The 23759-nt window shown below is 33.7% G+C and overlaps 1 protein-coding gene across 12 annotated transcripts in view; it reads right to left on the bottom strand.

The window, feature by feature from the left end:
* The window catches only part of HMBOX1 (homeobox containing 1), a 206621-nt gene that overhangs the window by 82451 nt on the left and 100411 nt on the right, over positions 1-23759 (bottom strand). For all 12 annotated transcript variants that reach the window (XM_032389158.1, XM_032389155.1, XM_032389154.1 and 9 more), the window contains one exon: positions 22696-22781. In XM_032389158.1, coding sequence (XP_032245049.1) covers positions 22696-22781 — 86 coding nt within the window. The remainder of the gene's footprint in view (positions 1-22695; positions 22782-23759) is intronic.

Here is a 23759-nt window from a genome sequence, read left to right as displayed (position 1 = left end):
CTTCGGTTCAGGTCATGATCCTGGAGTCCCTGGATCGAGTCCCACATCGGGCTCCCTGCTCGGCAGGGAGTCTGCTTCTCCCTCTGACCCTCCCCCCTCTCATGTGCTCTCTCTCATTCTCTCTCTCTCAAATAAATAAATAAAATCTTTAAAAAAAAAAAAAAAGCAAGAAGAGCAAAAGATGCTCTGCCATAAAAAAACTGGCAAAAATTGTCAGAATCAACTTTTCCAGAACTCTGGAACTTAACCAAAATTTTGCAACAATCCAAGGAGTGCTTATTCAAGAAAAAATGCTGAATTTTAGTAAGAACAGTTGTATGACATTCTAACCAGACCTACACCCATTCCCATCATCACAGTGGACTTGAAAACCAATATTCTTGCAATCACAGTGAAAACCAGGAGTGGCCGAGTAGCCACTGGAGGGAGTAAAACAGGTTTGGAGTTCCCCAAAACACCATTCAAAGAGAACTGTCATTATTTGATCTATCTGGCAATTCCCTGGAAACTCCCATTTGTAAGGCTGGCCCTTATTTGACCTGATTCACACCTTATTCAGTGTAAATAGCCTTTTGCCTAGGAGGGGAGAATGAAGGGAGGTGGTTTATTGAAAACAATCTGTGACAATCATTTACCATTGCATTAATATTAACTGAGGTAATGATGACAGTTGGGGCAAACAAGGAGCTGACCAAAATATTTAAAAAGCTGAGGAATGAGATGTCTATGAGTATCTTTGAAAAGCTTTGACATATTTTTGGGAAATCTAAAAGATTAGGCACATGTGTAGTACTGTGTACCTGCCCAGGTCTACGTGCATGATCATAGTAATGTGCAAACACAGGAAAAGAGCTGTGAAAGCACTAAGGTCTCACCTCTGGCTAACCGGGAGGCATGGTATAAAGAGAAAGTGAAGGCAAAGGCAGAATTATGAAGTGCCTACCTGAGCATTAAAGGCATGCAGACCCCTCTGCAAAGGTGGGAAACTTATGGGCTCCAGGCATTTAAGGAAATCTCTGAACAACAATTAACTGATAACTAAGCTAACAAGAAACTTCACCACACCACAAAAAATACTGACTTTATAGGATTAGTTCAGGAAAGTCACTAAACAAAAGAGCAACAATATCAAACAGCAACATAACAAAGCCAAGGATAGGGAGGAATCTGATTGCCAGATTTCCACATTATATTACTTAAAAGTGCCCAGTTTGAAAAACAAAATTTATAAACCATGCAAAGAAAAAAGAAAGAATGACACATACATAGTAAAAGAAGCCATCAATAAGTGTCTTTGAAGAAATCCAGATGTTGGACTTAATAGACAAAAATTTAAATCAGCTATTTTAAAGATATTCAGAGAAGTAAAGAAAAAAAATGTCTAGAGAACTAAAGGAAAGTTTAAGAAAAATGCCTCATTAAACAGAATATCATAAAGAGGAATCACAAGAAAGAATCAAATAGAAATTCTGGAGTTGAAAAGTACAAAAAGTGAAATGAAAAAATTACTAAAGAGGTTCAACACCAGATGTCAACTGGCAGAAGAAATATCAGTAAACCTAAAGACAGGTCAACTGAGATGATATATTATGAGAAACAGAAAAGTGAAGAAAGAGTATTTGAAAAAATAATGGCCAAATAATTCCCAAATTTGATAAGAAAACATTAATCTACAAGTCCAAGAAGCTCAGTAGTATTTAAGTAGGGTAAACTCAGAGATATCCATACCTAGAAACATAAATTGTTGAAAATCAAAGACTAAGATAAAATTTGAAAGCAGCAAGAAAAAAGTGACTCATTATGTACAAGGAATACTCAGTAAGATTAATAGCTGATTTCTCATTAGAAACTGTCAGAAGTCAGAAAGTAGTAAGACGATATATTCAAAGTGCTGGGGGAGAGAAAAAGAATGTCAAACAAAAACTCTATATCCAGCAAAACTATCCTTCCAAAATGAAAGAGACATTAAGATATTGCCAGATGAACAATAATGGATAGAATCTGATGTCAGCAGACCTGTCTTATAAGAAAAACTAAGAGAAGTCCTTCATCTGAAATGAAAGGACACTAAATAGTAATTCAAATACACATGAAGGATAAAGAATGCCAGTAAAAGCAATGACATAATTAAACATAAAAAACAGTATAAATTTATTTTTTTGTTTATAACTCCTTTTATCCTTATTTGATTTAAAAATGGATAATGCAATAATTATAAATCTAAGTTGGTGGGCACACAATGTATAGCATGTAATTTGTATGACAATAATGGCACAAAGCAGGGGGAGAGGGAATGAAACCATAAAGGAGTCAGGTTTTTCTATATTATTGAAATTAAGTTGCTATTAATCTATTCTAGATTGTTATAAATTAAATAATTCTAGTTACATAATTATAAGTGAATGGTAATCCCCAGAGCAACCACTAAGATAATAAAAAACATATAGTAAAAGAAATGGCAAGAGACTTAAAACTGGTACACTAGAAAATATTTAACACCAAAGAAGGAAGTAATCAAGCAATAAGGGGAACAAAACAGACACGTCATAAAAAACAAATGACAAAATGGCAGATGTAAATCCTACCTCATCATAATTATACTAAATTTAAATGGATTAAACACTACAATAAGAACTGTACATTGTCTATAAGAGCTGTACATTTTAGATTCAAAGACACGAATGGGTTGAAAGTAGAAGTATGGCAAAAGATATACCATGTAAACATAGTCAAATGAAAACTTAGTGGCTACACTAACATTAGGCAAAATAGACTTAAAAACAAAATTTGTAAGGAGAGAGAAAAGAAGGCTATTTTACAATGATAAAAGGGCTAATTCATGAGGAAGATAAAGCTAAATATATAAATATAAACAACAGAGCCCCAAAATATATGAGGCAAAAACTGACAGAATTGAAAGGAGAAATAGACAATTCAATAATAACAGCTGGAGACTTCAATATTCCACTTTCAATAACAGATAAAACAACCAGACAGAAGATCAATAAGGAAACAGAAGACCGGAACATCATAAACCAACTAGACCTAAAAAACAGACATTCCACTCAACAACAGTAGAATACACATTCTTCTCAAGTGTACATGGAACATTTTCCAGGACAGATATGTTAGGCCACAAAACAAGTCTCAGTAATTTTTAAATCATACAAAGTATGCTCTCCAAACATAACAGAATGAATTATAAATCAACAGAAAAAAACTGGAAAATTCACAAATATGTGGAAATTAACAAAGTCCTAACCAATGAGTCAGAGAAGAAATCATGAAGGATATTAGAAAATACTTTGAGATGATTAAAACACACACAGACACACACACAGACACACACACAACATACCAAAACATATGAAATGAAGCTAAAGGAGTGCTCAGAGAAAAATTTATTGTTGTAAATCTCTACTGAAAAAAAGAAAAAATACCTCAAATCAATACTCTGGCCTTGCACCTTAAAAAAATTGGAAAAAGAGCAAACCAAATCTAAGGCAAGCAAAAGGAAGGAAATGGAATCACATAAAGGAGAAATAAATGAATCAGAAAATAGAAACATAATAGAGAAAATCAACAAAATAATAAATCGATTCTTTGAAACAGGTCAACAAAATTGAGAAACTTTTAGGGAGACTGACAAGCAAAATGAGAGAAGACCCAAAATTAAAATCAGGAATGAAAGAGAGGGCATTCCTACTGACCTACTGAGAGAAATAAAAAGGGAGTTCCATGAACAACTATATGCCAACGAATTATATATAAACTAGATGAAATGGACAAATTCCCTAGAATAACCTACAGAACCCGATTCAAGAAGAAACAGAAAATCTATCTACAGCAAGTAAAGATATTGAATTAGTCAAGATCTCCCCCACAAAGTCAGATGGCTACACTGGTAAATTCTACCAAGTATTTCAAAAAGAATTCATACACACACACACACACACACACACACACACACACTAACCCTTCATAAACTCAATAGAGGAGGAGAAAACACTTCTCAATTCATTCCATAAGGACAAAACCAGACTAAGATACTGTAAGAAAACTATAGATCAATATCTCTTATGAGTACAGATGTAAATATCCTCAACAAAATACTAGCAAACTGTTTCCAACAACATATAAAAAGGATTATACACCAAGACCAAGTGGGATTTATTTCAGGAAAGCTAGGTTCATTGAACACATGAAAATCAATCAATGTTATATACCATATTAGTAAATGACAGAATCCATGGGATTATTTTAAGACACAGAATAAGAATTTGACAAAATCCAACATCTTTTGTGATATAGAACACTGAACAAACTAGGAATAGAAGCAAACCTTCTCACCTTGATAGAGGACATCTATGAAAAATCCACAGCTGACATCATACTTAGTGGTTAAAGACTGAGAGCTTTGCCTCTAAGATCAGGAACAACACAGGGATGTTTGCTCTTACTATTTATATTCAATATAGTACTGGAAGTTCCAGCCAGAACAATAATAAGGCAAGATAAAGAAATAAAAAGCATTCAGATTGGGGAGGAAGAAGTAAAACAACTTGTTGGCAGATGACACGATCTTGGGTATTAAAAAATTTGAAGGAATCCATGTGAGCATACACACACACACACAAAATTATTAGAACTAATAAATGGGTTCACTAAGGTTGCAGAATACAAAAATCAACATACAAAATTAAATTTTATTTCTATCCATTAGCAATGAATAGAAAAAATTTCAAAAAGTAATTCCATTTATAATAGCATCAAAAAGAATAAAATATTTAGGAATAAATCTAACAAAAACAATATAAAACCTGTAAAACAAATACTACAAAAAACTGTTGAAAAAAAATTTAAGAATACCTAAATAAATGGAAAGACATCTCATATTCATGAATCAGAGGACTTAATATCATTAAACACTCCCAACAGTCCCCAAATTGATCTACAGATTCAATGTAATTCTTATTAAAATTCCAGCTGGCTTTTTGCAGAAATTAATAAAGTGATCTTAAAATTCTAATGGGAATGTAAGGGACCCAGAATAGCTTTCTTAAAAAAAAAAAAACAAAGCTGGAGGATTCACAGTTCCCAATTTCAAAACTTACTGTCAAATTATATAGTCAAGACTATGTGGTACTGGCATTAAGATAGACATACAGATCAATGGAACAGAACTGAGTCAAGAAATAAACCCATACATTCATTTATGGCCAATTGATTTTTGACAAAGGTGACAAGAAAATTTAATAGGGAAAGAATAGTCTTTTCAACAAACAGTGTTGGAACAACTAGATATCCAAGTGCCAAAAAAAAAAAAAAAAAAAAAAGGATGTTGGACTCCCCCCTTACATCATACACAAAATTAACTCAAAATGGATCAGAGACCTAAATGTAAGAAATTATGAACCTCTCAGAAGAAAACATAGACATAAATCTGTGTGACTCTGAGTTAGGCAATGATGTCTTAGCTATGACACCAAAAGCAACAACAAAAAAATGGATGTTATCAAAATTAAAACCTTGTGTGCTTCAAAGAGCACCAATAAGAATGTGAAAATCTATGCAAACCCTCTATCTGACAAGGCACTTTTATCTAGAATACATAAAGAACTCTTATACAATTCAATACTAAAAAATAAAAACTCAATTAAAAAATGGACAAAGGACTAGACATTCCTCAAAAAAAATGTACAAATGTCCAAAAAGTACATGAAAAGATGGTCAACATCATTGGTCATTAAGAAAATACAAATTAAAACTACGAGATACCACTTTACAACCACTAGGATGGCTATAATTACACAGATGAATAATAACAAGCATTGGTGATAATGTGAAACAACTGGATCCCTCATACATTTGTGGGTTTGTAAAATGGAAAACAGTTTGGCAGTTCTTCAAAATGTTAAACACAGAAATACCATATAACCCGCAATTCCAGACCTAGGTATATTCCAAGAGAATTTGTCCACACAAAAAACTTGTACATGAATGTTCACAGCAGCATTATACATAATAGCCAAAAAAGTGGAAATAATCCAAATGTCCATCAACTGATGAATAAATAAAGTGCAGTATATCTAGACAGTGGAAAATAATTCATTTATTAAAAGAAATGAAGTACTGATACATGTCACAATATAGGTAACCTTTTCACAACCTTGAAAACATTATGCTAAGTAAAAGGAAGGCAGACATGAAAGTTCACAGAATGTATGAGCCTATTTTATGAAATGACCAGAAATTTGTCTCTAGATAACTCTACAGAGACAGAAAGTAAGTCAGTGCTTGCCAGGACCTGGGGGAATGAAGAACTGGGGAATGACTGCTTATAGGTATGGAGTTTCTATACTGAATTTTATCTATACAGGAATATTCCCATTATTCTTGTTGCCTCATCCCTTTACAACTACTCTTTTTTTTTTTTTTCAAAGATTTATTTATTTGTTTGAGAGAGAGTGAGCGCAAGTTGTAGGGGAGAGGAGCAGAGGGAGAGGGAGAGAATTTCAAGCAGACTCCTTGCTGAGCCTAACCCGGGGCTCGATCTCACGACCCTGAGATCATGACCTGAGCCAAAACCAAAAGTTGGACAATCAACTGACTGAGCCACTCAGGCACCCCTAGAACTATTATTCTTAAACCAAAAACAATGGATCAACCATTCATAACTTAAGTACTTCCAGACAAACTTACTTCCTTCTCCAGGATGGAGAAGGCACGTCTCAGTGCCCGTCATTTTCTCGTTTGACTCAGAATTCTTATTTGATTTAGTCTGTGTTTTAAGGTTCTAGTTACTGCTTCATTGAAGACAGAGTTTTTCTTCTATTTTTATTGTTTCTGCTTGGTTATGATAAACAGAAGTGAAGAAAAATTTTATTCTGCTATTTTAAACCAGCAGTATCCCTCAATCTTCTAAAGTCTGCTGATCTAATGGGCAAACAAAATAAAACAAAAATGCTGTTAACTTGCAGTTGATTATTCTTATTTAATTTTCTAAGAGGCTGCAAATCTTTTTGTATGTTTACTGGTCATTTATATTAAATCATCTGTAAATTACATACTGATAGCCTTTTAAATTGTTCTATTGATTATTTGTTTTTATAACAACATGTAATCATTCTTTTGATATATCACTGATACTAATCCTTTGCTCTCTATATTGCAAATATCTTTCTGTGTGAATCTTGTTACAGTGTCTTTTATTGGACTATCTTAAAAATTTTACACAGTTAAATCCACCTAACTTTATCTTTTAGATTTTATGTATTACATAAGAAAAGCTTTCCTACCTTAAAATAACAAAAGTATTCAATATTTTCTTCTAACAATAATGTAACATTAACCTTCCCAGCATTAAAAGGTATATATATCTCAGGACGCCTGGGTGGCTCAGTCGGTTAAGCATCTGCCTTCAGCTCAGGTCATGATCACAGGGTCCTGGGATCAAGTTTCATGTCGGGCTCCCTGCTCAGTGGGGAGCCTGCTTCTCCCTCTCTCTCTCCCCCCAGCTTGTGCTCTCTCCCTCTCTCTCTCAAATAAATAAATAAAATCTTTAAAAAATAAAAGTATATATATCTAGGGGCGCCTGGGTGGCTCAGTTGGTTGTGCACCAATGCTTGATTTCAGCTCAGGTCATGAGGATCTCAGGGTCATGAGATCAAGCCCTGTGTCCAGCCCCACTCAGTGGAGAGTCTGCTTGAGATTCTTTCTCTCCTTCTTACTCTGCTCCCCTTCACCCCCCCCCCCCCCACTGCTTGTGCTTTCTCTCTCTCTAAAATAAATAAATAAATAAATAATTTTTTTAAAGTATATATATCTAGCTCTTTATTCCATATGGAAACTGATGTTTGGTTCTGGTGTGATGCTGACACCTATTTTGATTTTTTCATTTTCAAATAAACAACCAACGGAAAAACACCATTTCCTTATAGATTTGAAACACTTCCTTTATTTAAGCTAAATTTCCTTATACACAAGGATCTATTAATGAATTCTGTCCTGTACAATCTGGCAGTATGATCTTATTTACTTATTCTAACCATACAGTACACTTTAATATCTAGTAGGGCAAATTTGTTCAAACTCATTTCTCTGTTCTTCTTAAAGAATGTTTTAGTTACGCTTATGCACTTTTTCTTAAAGCTGAATTTTATTTTATTTTTATTTTTTAAAATATTTTATTTGAGAGAGAGAGAGAGAGAGAGTACATGCACACACAAGAGCGAGCAGGGGGAGAGAACCTCCAGGAGACTCCCTGCTGACCCTTGAGCCCAATGTAGGGCTCAAACTCATGACCTGGGATCATGACCTGAACTGAAACCAAGAGTCAGACACTTACTCAACTGAACCACCCAGGTGCCCCTCTTAGAGCAGAATTTTAGAGTTATATTAAAAACAAAAAAATTCTGTTGTGATTCTGATTGGTGTCAAAGAGCACACAGAACAAACTGGTAATACTTGAGTTGAATCTAGCCAGTGCACATTATTACTGATGAGTCTGTGACATGGTATATGTTTTAAAAATTGGTGTTTAAAAATAAAATAACTCACCTCTCTCCCACACCTTACAACACATTCTCTTCCCATTCTACCTGAGACATATAGAGCTGCCTTATTTGTTTTTATAAACAAACAGTGCTCCATAATATGATATATCATAACTTACCTAACTAGTCCCCTACTGATGGACACTTAGGTTATTTTTAATCTTTTGCTAAAATATAATATGCTGCAGTAAATATTCCTGCACATTTATCATTCTAGACATAAGCAACTACTTCACTGGATAAATTCCTATGAGATAAATTACATCAAAGGGAATGTACATATACATTAAAAAAAAGTAAGTTGCACATACAAAAGAATATATGTATTTAAAAGAATATGATTATAACAATCATCAACCTAAATCTTATCTAAATATATAAATTTTATTTATTTAATTTATTAAACCAGTATTTAGTGAGTGCCTGTGTGTGGAATAAAGGCAAAAAAAAAAACCAGTTTAAAGTAGTTACTGAATTGCTAAATATTAATAACTGATTGAAAACCATAGTATTTAAAGATGAGATACTATACATTTTTTTGACAGTGATAACAATATATACATATACCAAAAATCACATTTTACATCTTAAATATATACAATTTTGTCAAAAAAAATTTAAACTAAAACAAAACAAAACAGAAAAAGGACCCTTAAAAACTGGCGACAGACTTAAACAGGCAATTCACAGAAAGTATAAATGGTCAATAAATATGAAGTGATGTTTAACCTAAATTATAACTAGAAAAATCCATTTATAACTGCAGCAATGAAATCTGCTAAGAGTAAATCTCACAAGTCTTCACCATAAGAAAAAAAAATTATTTTATAACTATGTGTGGTGACATGTTTAAACTAGACTTATTGTGGTGATCATTTCACAGTATATACAAATTTTGAATCATTATGTTGCACACATGAAACGAATATAATGTTTTTTATCAATTATACCTCAATAAAAAGTAAAATAAAAAAATAAAACTGCAGTGAAATACCATTTCACTTTTATCATGTTAGCAAAACATGACAACATCTAACAATGTACCAATTGTTGGCAAAGATAGACAGGAATGGTTAAAGTATAGATAGATTTGGAGATCAAGCCAAGCAGGATGTTCATCAATATTTATACATTTCATCAAATCTCTGACAACACTGACTATAAGATGATCATTATTTTATGTACTAATAAAAGAACAAAATTGCCAAAAAACAAAAAAATCCAAACTCAGTGATAATACTCTTTATATACTGATATGGGATAATTTCCAAGTTAGAAAAGCTCAGTGTAGAATAATATAAATAGCATACAACCTATCTGGCAAAAAAGGAGAAAGGACTATGGATATACTTATTTGCTTTTTTCATGTTTTAAAGATTTATTTATTTATTTGAGAGAGAGAGAACGAGTAGGAGGGGAAGAGGGAGAGGGAGAGAATCTCAAGGAGACTCCACGCTGAGCGGGGAGCCAGACATGGGGCTCGACGCTGGGCTTGATCCCATGACCCTGAGATTACAACCTGCACCAAAACCAAGAGATGGATGCTCAACCAACTGTGCTACCCAGACACTCCATACTTATTTGCTTTTTTAAATTTTTTAAAGATTTTATTTATTTACTTGAGAGAGAGAAACAGCGACAGAGATAGCGAGAGAGCAGGAGCAGGAAGGAGAGGGAGAAGCAGGCTCCCCACTGAGCAGGGAGCCCAACCTCTCAATCCCAAGACTCTGGAATCATGACCTGATCCGAAGGCAGACACTTAACTGACTGAGCCACCCACGAGCCCTACTTATTTGCTTTTATTTATTTATTTTTAAGATTTTATTTATTTGACAGAGAGAGACAAAGTGAGAGAGGGAACACAAGCAGGGGGAGTGGGAGAGGGAGAAGCAGGCTTCCCACGGAGCAGGGAGCCCGATGCAGGGCTCGATCCCAGGACCCCGGGATCATGACCTGAGCTGAAGGCAGACGCCTAACAACTGAGCCACCCAGGTGCCCCTACTTATTTGCTTTGAAATGTATAAAGTTATCTCTGAGGAAACTGGTGAAGTTCCTGTCTTCTGGGAAGGGGATTACGGCTAAGGGACAGAGACAGAAGAAAGATTTAGCGCTGTATACCCTATGTACATCTGAAGTTTAAACCACATGAATATATTTTCTAATATATAAAGTAAATTTATATTTTTTAATTCAATTTTTCACTTTTAGTTTATTAGGCTTTTATTTCAGTAGTAAATAATACACAGAAAAATTTAAAATTCCACTTCAGGGACCTAACTCTGTTCAAAAGATACTTTTGAATGATTTTCACTTTCCCTTCTATCTTTTAAAACAGATTTATTAAAATATAATTCACCTACCATACAATTCACCCATTTAAAGTGAATTAAATTAAATTAAATTAATTTAAACCATTCAATGGTTTTTAGTATATTCAAAGCATTGTACAACCATCACCACAACTGATCTCCCCACCTTTTGAATAATAAAATGAGGATACTAGACAGAATTCTGGCAAGGTCAGAAAGTAGAAAAATTATGGGGCAGAGAAAAGGAAGATTTTGCTACAAGGGGAGCTGGATTTTTTTTTTCCTTCCTACTTTCTAACTCTCAGTATTAGCTGTAATTATGTAAATAATATTTTTAAGGCAATTTTGTGTATGTCAAAGTGGAATAGTAATGGCGAAGAAAGTTTCCCATGCTAATATAAAAATGAACTTATACAGTATTTTTTTCAGATAGAAAAGGAAGGAGTATTTAATAGTTTTTTTCAATGACTGTGGATATTCTCTGATACTACACTAAAACTTGACAAATGATATATTCTTAAAAGTTAGCTGCAATGTTGAATCTAAAATCAACTCACTAACAAGCTTTTTCATACTCTTACATTAAAATCCACTAATCTATCATGAATTTTTTTTATCTTAGTTTTAGGTGTCATTATAATGACTTGATATTTTTCTCGAGAAATGATTACCACAGTAAGTTTGGTTAAAATCCATCACGATACATAGTTAAAATTCCTGTGTGTGTAGGATAAGAACTTTTAAGATTTACTCTCTTAGCAGCTTTCAAATGTACAATAGAGCACTGTTAACTATAGTGCCCATGCTGTACATTATATCCCAAGGATTTATTTATAAGTGGAAGTTTATACTTTTTGACCACCTTCACCCATTTTGCCCACCCCCTTCTCCCCAACACTGGCAAACACCAATCTGTTCTCTGTATCTATAAATTTGGGTTTTTTTAAGATTCCACATATAAATGATATCCTATATTTATCTTTCTCTGTCTGACTTATTTCATTTAGCATAATACCCTCAAGGTCTATTTATGTTGTCACAAATGGCAGGATTTCCTTCTTTTTTATGGCTGAATAATATTCCACTGTATAGGTTATTTTCATGTCTTAGCTTATAAATATGCTGCAATGAACAGGGGGGTGTTATATATTTTTTAAAGTTCATTATTAAGTGGCCAAAGGCTAGAAACATTATGGTTAACATATTTAGTCTCAGGAAGCTTAGCTTCAGAAAAGTCAATTTGGAGAGGGATTAAGGAGTATAATAATGATAATATTAAGACTTCTATGGCATTTACCATGTACCAGAAACTTTACATAAACCAACTCATTTAATCTCAAAAACCCCGTTAGGTAGGTATTATTATTATTCTTATTTTCTAAAGGAAGAAATTGAGGATTAAGATATTCAGTAACCTGCACAAAGATATGTAATTAGTAAGGACAGAAAACATATTTTTAACCTTCAAAGTCATGCTCTAGACCACTGCACTATACTGCATCTATACACTGAAATGCTATGTAATGAACACTGGCTTTGCAGCAAGACAAACAGCAATTAGCTGTGTGACTATGGGGAAATAATTGACTCTCCTTTAGCCTCAGTTTTCTTGCCTGTAACTGAAGAAGTTAACACCTGCCTCTCAAATACATAAAACAGTTAGCAGAGCATCTAGCACTTGGTAAGTGTTAAATTACAGCTAAAAATAAAAACCCTCCAAAAAGAGAGGTTTAGCTAACACGGTGCAGAGCAGTAAAATGCAGAGCCACTGGTCATCCACAAATCACTTAAGAGGGCTATATGCTCTCCTGGTAGGTTACCTAGCACAATGACAAATCTGAGCTAAAGACAAATAAAAGCATAGGCAACAATGGTTCAAGAAGTATTGTTCTTACCAAATATTATTATGCATGGTAATTATTTTAACACATAGCACTCAAACATTTCAAAGACATTCTTTATGTCCTAGAAAAATCAAGACAAACTGGTAATATGTCTTCCAAAAAAATATTTAGCAACAAAAGGGCTTGGGTGCAATGGTCAATCCTTATATTTACAATAGTCAAAGGAGGAAAAAATGCACTTTTATGAAAACAGCATATTCTAGTCTTTGAAATGTCTCGAAACATTAAATAAAGATCACATTAAGAATGTTTCTAAAAACTCTTTTCTATGTTCTCATCAAGAACAATGACAACAAGCTTGAGGCAATGTTATATTGGATATGTATATTAAAATCAATGTGTTCAAAACCAAGAAGTTGTCCACAGATCTGCTTGGGAACAGATTTAGAGACAAGTCACTCAATATTTTTAAAACTACTACAGGAAGCAAAATCTCATAGCTTAAGTGAGTGAAAACTATGTTCTACACTCAAGCATAGTAGAGCACAGGGGAAGGGTTATTGCTCTATCTAAAGCAAATTCAATTTGGTTTGTGGTTTGTATTCTTGCTATTTTAGGCAACTGGCAACAGAAAAGTATTTCTCCCAAGGATAAAATCATGTAGAAAAGCGCTGGCAACCTTTGAGGTATTAAAGACCTGATAATCTCCACTATTCTATATTCTATCTGCAGCCTTCAGTACAAGGTACAAGCCCTAAAGGATAAGATCCTTTAGTTAAGTAACAGCCAAGTGTAAGATAATCACTATTAAAAAAAAAAAAAAAAGCGCAGTTTCAAAGATATTTAAGGAAGAAATAATACTAATCCTACATCAATTCTTCTAAAAACACAAGGGAAAGAAACACTTCCCAACTCATCTTATGAGGCCAGATTATCCTAATAACAAAACTAGACAAGGACATTACAAGAAATGGAAAAAGCAAAACAAACCCCGAACAATACCCCTAATGAACACAGATACTACAATTCTACAGAACTAGAGTATCAGCAAATTGAATCAAAACATATACAAAGGATAATACATCATGATTCAATGGAATTTTTCCCAAAGCACAAGGTTGGTTTAACATCTGAAAAGTCAATCAATGTAATTCACCATATTAACAAGACTAAAAAAGAAAAATCATGTGGTAATCTCAATAGATGCAGAAAAAGCATTTGACAAAATACAATATCCATTCATGATAAAAATTCTCAGAAACCAGAAATAGAGGAAACTTCCCTTGAAGGGTATCTTGATAAAGGACAGCTATGAAAAACCTACGCTAAGAACACACTTAATGGTAAAAGAGTGAATGCCTGCTCCCTAGGCTTGGAGAAAAGGCAAAGATGTCTGCTCTCATTACTATATTCAACATTTAACTGGTGGTCCTAATTGAAAAGGAAGAAGGAGAATTAACTCTACTCACAGATAACATGATTGTCCACATAGAAAATTCTAAGAATTTTTCAAAAAGCTACCAGAATAAATGAATTTAGCAAGGTTACAAAACAGAATATCATATACCCAAATCAATTATTCTATGACTCAAGAAACAAACAACTAGAAATCAACATTAAAGATAGTACCAATGTAATAGTATCAAAAATGTAAAATAGAGATAATTTAAGAAAATATGTGCAAGACCTATACACTGAAAACTAACATGGTTGAGAGAAATAAAGAAGACCTAAACAAATGGAGGCATACCATGTTCATGGATGAAAATACTCAGTATTATTAAGATGTCAATTCCTAATACCAGATTGACCTATATTCAACACAATCCCCATCCCAATCTCATTACAAATATCCTTTTTGTAGAAATTGACAAGGTGATTTTAAAATGTATACAGAAATACCAAAGACCTCAAGACTTACTACAAAAATTTACCATTTTGTATTGTTATAAGGATAAACATAAAGACCAATGGAACACAACAAGACAGTCCAGAAACAGACCCAGACATGCATACTCAGTGGATTTTTGACAAAGGTGCCAATGTAAGTGAATAGGGAAAAACTAGTCTTTTGACCACTGCTAACCATTTTCAAAAAATGGTGTCCCAACAATTGGATATCCATAGGGAAAAAAAAGTAGGTCTTAACCTTTACCTCACGCATACACAAAAAATTAATAGAAAAATTAACTTGAAATAGTTCATAGACCTAAATGTACAAGCCAAAACTATAAATCTTTGAGACTTAATTTAGGCATATTTTCTTAGGACACAAAAAGCATGAACCATAAAGGGGGGGAAAAAAGATAAATATAACTTAATCAAAATTAAAAACATTTGCTCTTTGAAATATAATACTAAGAAAATGAAAATGTAAGCCTCAGACTAGGATAACTGTTATACCCACATATTCAAGGACTTGTACCCAGAATATACACAGAACTCTTGTAATCAATAGTAAGGGAAACAACCTGATTAAAAAACAATGGGTAAAAGATTTGACAGACATTTCACCTAAGAAGATACATGAATAGCAAATGAGCATCTGAAAAGTTGCTCAACATAATTAATCATTAGAAAAATGCAAAATAAAACTAGAGTGAGATGCTATTACATATGCACTAGAATGGCTAAACCTAAAGAGAAACACAAATACCAAATACCAAGTGTTGAAGGGAATGCAAAACAACTGGAAATCTCATATACTGCTGGTGGGAGCGCAAAATGGTATAGCCATTTTGGTAAACAGTTTGACAGTTTCTTAAAAAGTTAAACATATACTTACCAATAACCCCACAATTCCACTCCTCAGTATGACAAAACATATGTCCACGAAAAACCATGCAAATATTCACAGCAGTTTAATTTGTAATAGCCCAAACCTGAAAACTGCTCAAATGGCCATCAACCGATTAATGGATAAACGAATTTTGTTATATCCATTCTATTACCTAGTATACAACATTTAAAACTTTAGAACTATGGATACATATAACAACACTAATGAAGTTACAAAAAGGAAGAAGTGAGACATACAAAAAAGGTATGTATTGTATGATTCCAGTCACATAACACTCTAGAAAATGCAAAACTATACTGACAGAATGCAGATCTGTGGTTGGCAGGGACTTGCAGTGAGTGGGGTGAGGTATGTGACTGCAAAGAGGCAGGAAGGAACTTGATGAAATACCAAAAATGTTCTATCTCCTGATTTTGGTTATACCACTGTATAAATTTGGTACAATTCAGAGAACTCTCCTCTTACTTAAATTTTATCTAAATAAAAGTGATTAAAAATAAAGGAAAAAAACACATTTCCCCTGCATACCTCAAATTTATTTTGTAGGATCAAATGATATAGTCAAATTTAGCTGAAGTTGACACATGGTGATATTAAAAGCTTTCTTAAAGGCCGTAAGAATCTGAATGACTGTTGAACAATTTTACAGACCTCTCAGATATCACCACCCTCAAACTTGATTAGTTTGGTTAGTTCAAGCTTCAGTTCCTTACCTAATTAAAGTTAGTAACTACACACTGCTAAATCTAGTATGTCTTCCTGACAGAACAAATTATTTGTAGCAACTGAGGTCAAATCCTTCAATTTAAGATCTATCATTGAGTAAACGTCAGGAGTTAACAGGATAATTCCTTAATGCATAAAAGACCGTATCTATAGTTTACAAAATATGGTATTTATCCCTTCATAGCTTTCTTCTGCAGGAAATTATTTATAATATTGCCTGATGACTCACATGCACTACAGCTGAACTTTAGACTTTGCTATTTTATCAGACACAGATACCTCTGACTTATTTACTAGAGTATTCTGTCATTTATCCCTGTTGCTTTTTTTTTAATATAAGGAAAATTAACTTACGTTAAGTAAGAAACAGTTCCTAAAACTGCTGAAGGAATATTATACCTCAAGTAAATATTTTTCTCCACAATCTTAAGAAACAAGAATTAGGGAGAAGCAAAAATGAAAATTACTAACTGGGGAAAAAACCACATCTGTGTCTAACCTTTTAAAGTCACTTTTATCAAAGCTTATGGTGGAATAAAAATTTTTTAAATATAGTTTCTACTTTAAATACAGGTGGAGGAAAAATCTTGTTCTTACTTGCAAACCAACCTTCATAACTTTGACACTAAAAATGTACAGTCCTATACACTGTATTTGAGATGATGAAAGCCCTGGTAGAACAATGAATTTCAAGAATTTCAAGAACTGTAGCAAACTGATTTTCTAACAACTGAAGTATTCTCTGAAATTATTTTCACCCCAATTTTTCACTTAGCTATCACCAAAGTTAAGAAAATGTGGGTATTCAGATATAGAGGCTGGACTTTTTCTCTAGGAAAAGAAAAACGTAAACTTATGTGTTGTGTTTACAAGAAAATAGTTTGCCAGCAAGTTGCAGAAGATAGAAGAAAATGAGATAAAAAAGTAAGAATTTTTTGAACCACAGGACAACATCTGTTCTTATTCTCTAGAGGCTACAAAACAAGAGAAAATCCTAAAGGCACTCTGCAAAAATATTTATATTGTTGGTAACTGAAGTCCATTCAAAGATCTGAAAAGAAGTTTTCTCCTAAAAAACAAAAACTCTAAACTTTTTCAATTTGGAGACAGAAGTTAAATCTCAAATATAGAAATTTACCTTTTGTAGACAGATAATTGCCTTCAAACTGGAGATCTATCTAAAACTAGTGAAATTCATTACACAGGAACTGATAAAATCTTGTTAAATGAGCCTGACAATTAATTATATTTGGTTGTATGACAAGAGGACAATACTACAGTCTGTGATATATGCCCTACCAACATTATAGTAACTTTATTCATAATGGCCAAAACTTGAGAGGCAACCAAGATGTCCCTCAGTAGTGAATGGCAGAATAAACTATGTTATGTCCAGACAATGGAATATTATTTAGCACCAAAAAGAAATGAGCTATCAAGTCATGAAAAGACATTTAAGGAATCTTAAAACCATATTACTAAGAGGAAGATGCCAACATGAAAAAGCTACATATTCTAGGGTAACATTCTGGAAAAGGCAAAACTATGGAGACAGTAAAAAGACAGTGGTTGCCAAGGGTTAGCAGCGAGGAAGGAAGGCAGAACACAGAGGATTTTTAGGAAGTGAAACTGTAGCATCATATTATGATACTGTAATGGTGGATACTTGTCATTATACATTTTTTAAAACCTCACAGAATGTACAAAACCATTTACAAAAACAATGTAAACTATGGACTTTTGGTGACAATAATGGTGTCAATATAGGTTTACACATGGTAACAAATGTAGCACTCTGGTGCTAGATGCTGATAGTAGGGAGGCTGTACATGCGTAGCGGGTAGGGAGTAAACAGGAACTCTGTACTTTCCACTCACTTTTGCTGTGAACCTAAAACTGCTCTAAAAAATGAAGTCTATTTTTAAAAAAGATATAATTGACACTTTAGTTGGTTTTTAATATCTGGTTTGAAGTTCTCTGCTTGGGGAGAGGATCAATATATACCTATCTTTGTAAAGAAATTATTATAATTAAATTGAATATGCAGTGTTTTCATTCTTCATTTTAAAGATAAATTTAAAAAAAGGGAAGTGATCTAAGTACAGTTGGAACATTTCTAAAACTGGTTCAGAGCTTCTCTTTACACAAATTCTTACATTTTGGGAATGAGATGGTAGATGCACACTGGTTAAATGAACTTTGTTTAAAAACAGAATAGAATTTGGGGCGCCTGGGTGGTTCAGCTGGTTGAGTGTCCAACTCCTGGTTTTGGCTCAGGTCCTGATCTTATGGGTCATGGGATCCAGCCCTGTGCTGGGTTCTGCGCTCAGTGGGAGTCTGCTTGGATATTCTCTCCCTCTGCCCCTTCCCCCACTCGCATGCTCTCTCTCTTTCAAATAAATAAATCTTTAAAAAACAAAAAACAGAATAGAATTTGATAACTCGAAAACATTCTTAGAAATATTTGGTCAAAGCCCCTCATCTTATAAATAAGGAAAATGAGGCTCAGAGAAGCTACATAATTCTTCCCAGGACCCCAAGGCTATTTAAGACAGAAGGACTAGAACTTTGGTATTCTAAAGTTTCATGGCTCCTTTTTCATTATAATATCATTCAAGAAAACAAAATTGTGTTAGATTTCTTAAAGTTCAGAGAAGTAATTTTTTTTTCCTTCTTCCATTTTAAGAGGATATGAATCCAATTAGTGTATTTTTTGGCTGATAAGCACTCACTCAAGCTCTGCCCACTTACTCATTTATTCTGCCTGCTTGATTTTTCCCAGAGGTCATTTAAAAAGAAAATCATGTTTTCGTAATTCTAAGAGCCAAAGAAAATGTTTTACCATGAAAGTGAATATAAAACCCATGTGTGGGTTATTACTAAAGCAAGGGCTATGCTCCCCATCCCACTATTGTTAGTCAGAATTTAGAATCCTGCTCTACCTCTAAGAGAGGTAAAAATCCACCCTTGGTGGGAGCAGCTGTGACTCTGTGAAAGCTGCTACAAATAACATGCTGGGAAATTCAGCAGGCACTGTTATTATATCCTGTTTATACTGTCATTTTTCCTATCAGTAGGATATTATTTATACAGACCCCACCCATGAACTTCTTGTTTATCTTATTATAGAAATCCTCCAAATCTATAAAAAGAAGTCTCTGTATTTGTTTCTGGAACAAGCACATGTGTTATAATTTTGCACCTCACTAAACTTTATTTAGCATTTTCTTCTGTTATGCCTATTCTTTTTATCTCAAGGTTGATTTATTTCATTATTTCACATATTAGAGTTGAACTTAACTTTTTAAAAGACTCCATTATAGGACAGAGATTCTGGAGTGCCACATCTTAAACTTTATATCTGGGATAGATTTCATCAAGTAGATATTCTTCTAAGATACACTTGACTAATTTGTTTAAAGACAAAAACATGCCTATGTACTGAGATCAGGTACCCATAGTGAGTGAGTCCTAAATGCCTAGAAGGCTTCCTTACATAGGCTTCCTATGCCAAGTATGGCAATTATGAGGGCCAGGCTTTATACTGGTTCTCACCAACTCACTATTCTGTAGCTGGATCTCTTTTCTAGAATGAAAAGCCCTGTCCCTGAGTCTAGCTTGATGGCTGGATGGGCCGGGTGAAAATGTAACAGGATAATATGAGAAATACATGAATTCACTAAGTTGATCAATGAGACAATGAAGCAATGTGGCTATAAATCATCTCACTCCCCTGCCTTATGTAAATAATTGAATTAAAGCAGATAAGAGTAAAATGGGATTCCTTAAGGGCAGAAACTCATGCAGCATTTGTTGAGCAAATAAATATTTCTGGAGAGGGAACATCACTGGACAAAGTCATATTGGATAAATTTTCATATGTATAGCTTGTGTTAGCTTCACTAAAATTCCCTTTACCCTACAAGACAGCGCTACAAGGCAGTTAGGTAAATATGAAATCTTCAGAGAGCATGTACAATGCTAGACTCTTTCAGGATGTATAAGAAAGATCGCTGTATTTAAAGAACATTACTCTAAAATGCATAACTGAAATGAGGCTTAGTACCTAAGCGTGGTGAACTTAGTGTAACTGATTTCAGAAAAAAAGAGAGGTCTACAAGAGCTGAAGAGATCAGAGAAGTCAGAATGAAGATAATAACAGGTAACTTTATAAGGCTGAGATGAGAAGGGGAAAGGCATCCTAGGTACAAACGATTTGTAAGCATCCAAGTGAGGAGAATTCTGAAAATGGCAAGTACCTAAATTTAGCTAGGGAGAATACTGAATACAAGATGACAATAAAAAGGAGGCTGGAGTCAGACTATAAGGAGTTTCATTTTTCAGACAATGGAGAACTATCAAAGATATCTGATTATGAGAAAATGCACCCAAGCTTTTCGAGTAGGAATGAAGAAGAGGAAGAATAAGTTGGACTGAGGTTGAAATGGGGGATGAAGCTTTTAACAGTACCAAATACTATGGTTATAGCAGCAAAAGAAAGGTCTATGTGATAAACAGATAATAAATATGTAAAAATATTTTCAAAAACAGGAGATGGCATCATGATGACTCTTACTGAGTGGGACAATGTTAAAATTATGCCAATCCACTGAAGTTAATGTCAGGAACGCTTACCAATCTCCTAGAATAGTACTTCTCAAACCCAAAGTACCTGGGGATCTGATTAAAATTAAAATGCAAATTCTGTTTCAGTACATGTAGGATGGTACTCTGTATCTTTACATTTCTAACAAGCTCCAAATAATGCAAGATGCTGAAACATCTTTCAGTTTCCCTTTCCAAAAAGGCAATGCTACTATGTTTAATCCATTATGGTATAACTAGTCCTTTTAGATATTCCTAAGAAATTCCATTTAAAGGTATTTTATTATAATTTGCATCAAAGTCAGATGGGTTTCAAAAGCTATTATTTTAAAAGTCCAAGATGATTCAAGATTCAGAGTATTCAAGATCCCCAGAAATATTTCCACCTGGAAAAAAAAAAATCAACTCTATAATACTGTTCTATAACATTACAATTTTGTTCTTTTTTGTAGGCTGGCAAAATAGAAGATACTATTGCTTCTAATCTTGGAGGCAAAGTAAGAGCCCTAAAAGACAACACTTCATCTTTTCATAGTGCACATCACTGGGTTTTGGTAAAACCCACTTAACTTGCCCCTGTAGTGCCCTTAGCATATTCCTTAATCCTTGAAGATAAAGGTAAAAATTTATTTTAAATATTCTTTTGAAAATTACAAAAATTAAATTCACACATCATCCCCCTGTTTAAGATTTCTGTATGGAAGGATATGCCTTTTATTAAAATCTTTTACCATGAACAGAGGCATCATTTATAAAAATATATTACTAGTGTTATATATTACACACACATACATGTATTAAGATTGGCTGACCTTAGATTCTTGGGATGAAATTTAAGACTTCTGAAGTCTCAAGTTTCATTTTTAACCATATTGATGGTCAATAACAACCTTTTAGGTAAATTAGCTTTAATATATATCAATGTCTAGAGAATAGAAATGGTATCTTAAAATTGGAAGGTACTATAATCAGATCCAACTATTTCATTGTAGAGGTAAGAAAGTGAGGTCCAGAAGCTAAAAAGCCCAAAGTCACATTAGCTGCTAATGGCATGTTAAAAAAGGGTGGGAGGAGGAAAAATATAATTTTCATATCTATTAATGTGCAACATACAACAATGTATCAACTACAAAATGTAGTTACAAGAGTTTCTGGTTCCTCTCATGACTAGGGTATAGTTGATTTTATTAAGGTCTTATAAACCATTGATACCCAAGAAAGGAAGACTACATACCAACAAAGAAGACATGCTACCCCAAAGTTTAGTAACTCTATAAAAAATGCAATCTGAATAGAGAATGATACATATACACCACATACTCAAGATGGGGCTGTGGTGGGGTGGGTAATGGGATGGGATATAAAGAACAAAGAGAAGACAATGATAACTCTTATCTTCTCAGTAATGGTTTGAGGAAAGCTTTCAAATACAGAAAGGTGGTTAAAAAAAAAACAAAACTTCCTTTACTCTCATGAATCATTTTTTAATCGGTAAAATCAGGAATCAGGAGGACTGTAAAGCTTTTAAAAATATGAAATGTAAATAGCAGTTGGATGTGCATGTGTCATGAGCTCTGTCACAATGACAAAAAAACCGGAGAACCCTTTTTTAGCCATAAAATGGGAAATTTTGTGCTTATCACAAATGCTATAAAATTTACTAGCACAAGTAAAAAAAAAAAATCACTGGAGAAGTTCCATGATATCAGCGACAATGGGTTTTAAATCACAGGCATAATTATGCCTAAGTTGACAGGTCTGCACTGCAATGCAGAAATGCAAGCAATATTCCAACATCTGCACCAGAAGGCAGAGACTAGACATGATTCCAGAATAAAGGGCTCTTCAGCTCTTACCTGTTACCTGTGCAACAACTGCTTGGGAAATCCTCCGATTGGCAAGAAAGGCTTTGATTTCCTCTTTTATCACACTGCTGTCCCTCCTAACAAAAACAGAAGACAAGACCAACAATGTATGTTGAAGGTAGAAATCCTCATCTTTGCTAAGAAAGGTGAAGCAGAGAGGTGGGGAGAACATAGAAAGAAAGGACACAAAAATAAAGGTAAACAGACCAAGCTTGTGTGAAAATACAAAATTAAAACAAACCAAGAAACACCAAATATTCAAGTCCTAAAACATCACACCATCAGACAGACGCTTTAGTGAATACCACAGGAGATACAAGTCTCATACCAGAGGATGGTTAATCGCATGCTGTGTAAAATTCATATTAGGAACAAGGCTGCCATATGGTATATACTAAGTTTCATTACTGAGGAATGAATATACCTTACACAGACAGAAACCCTAGAAAAATAAATAGCAACAATAACAACAAAAATCAGTTGTGAGTAGATTGTGGGCTTGCAGGTTAACTCTATAACTACATAAATATTATGTTCAGTAATTTTAAAACCTTTGTTAAAGGAACAGAAATCATCATCATTCTTACAACTGCTAAAATATCAACCATTTTAAGAAATTTAATTTGCCTTCTTTTTCCTATTAAACCAAAAAAAATTTAAGTGGGATGAGGTGAATATATAATTTTAATATAAAAAAGGCACTTATTCATTTCCTATTATATGTAATATATAGAATATTTAAAACTATGTTATATTTTGTCCTTGAGACTACATATTATAGACCTAATTTTTCCTCCACTAGACAACAGCAAATTCTCAAAAGACTAGACATTCACTAGAATAACAATGAAAGGCAAGACTTCTATTTCTCCATCAGGACAAATACTTAAGTAAAACTTAAACTTAAACCCTTAAAACCAACCAATTTCTCTTTGAATGCTTTATGTTCAAAAGGATTACGTAAGTAAAGCACTGATTTTTCATCAAGCTCAAAAGTAACACAGAAGAGGGCGCCTGGGTGGCTCAGTTGGTTAAGCGACTGCCTTCGGCTCAGG

This window comes from Phoca vitulina, unplaced genomic scaffold (assembly GCF_004348235.1).
Source record: "Phoca vitulina isolate PV1807 unplaced genomic scaffold, GSC_HSeal_1.0 scaffold53, whole genome shotgun sequence".
Taxonomy (NCBI): Eukaryota; Metazoa; Chordata; class Mammalia; order Carnivora; family Phocidae; genus Phoca; species Phoca vitulina.
This window is presented reverse-complemented; position numbering and strand designations above follow the sequence as displayed.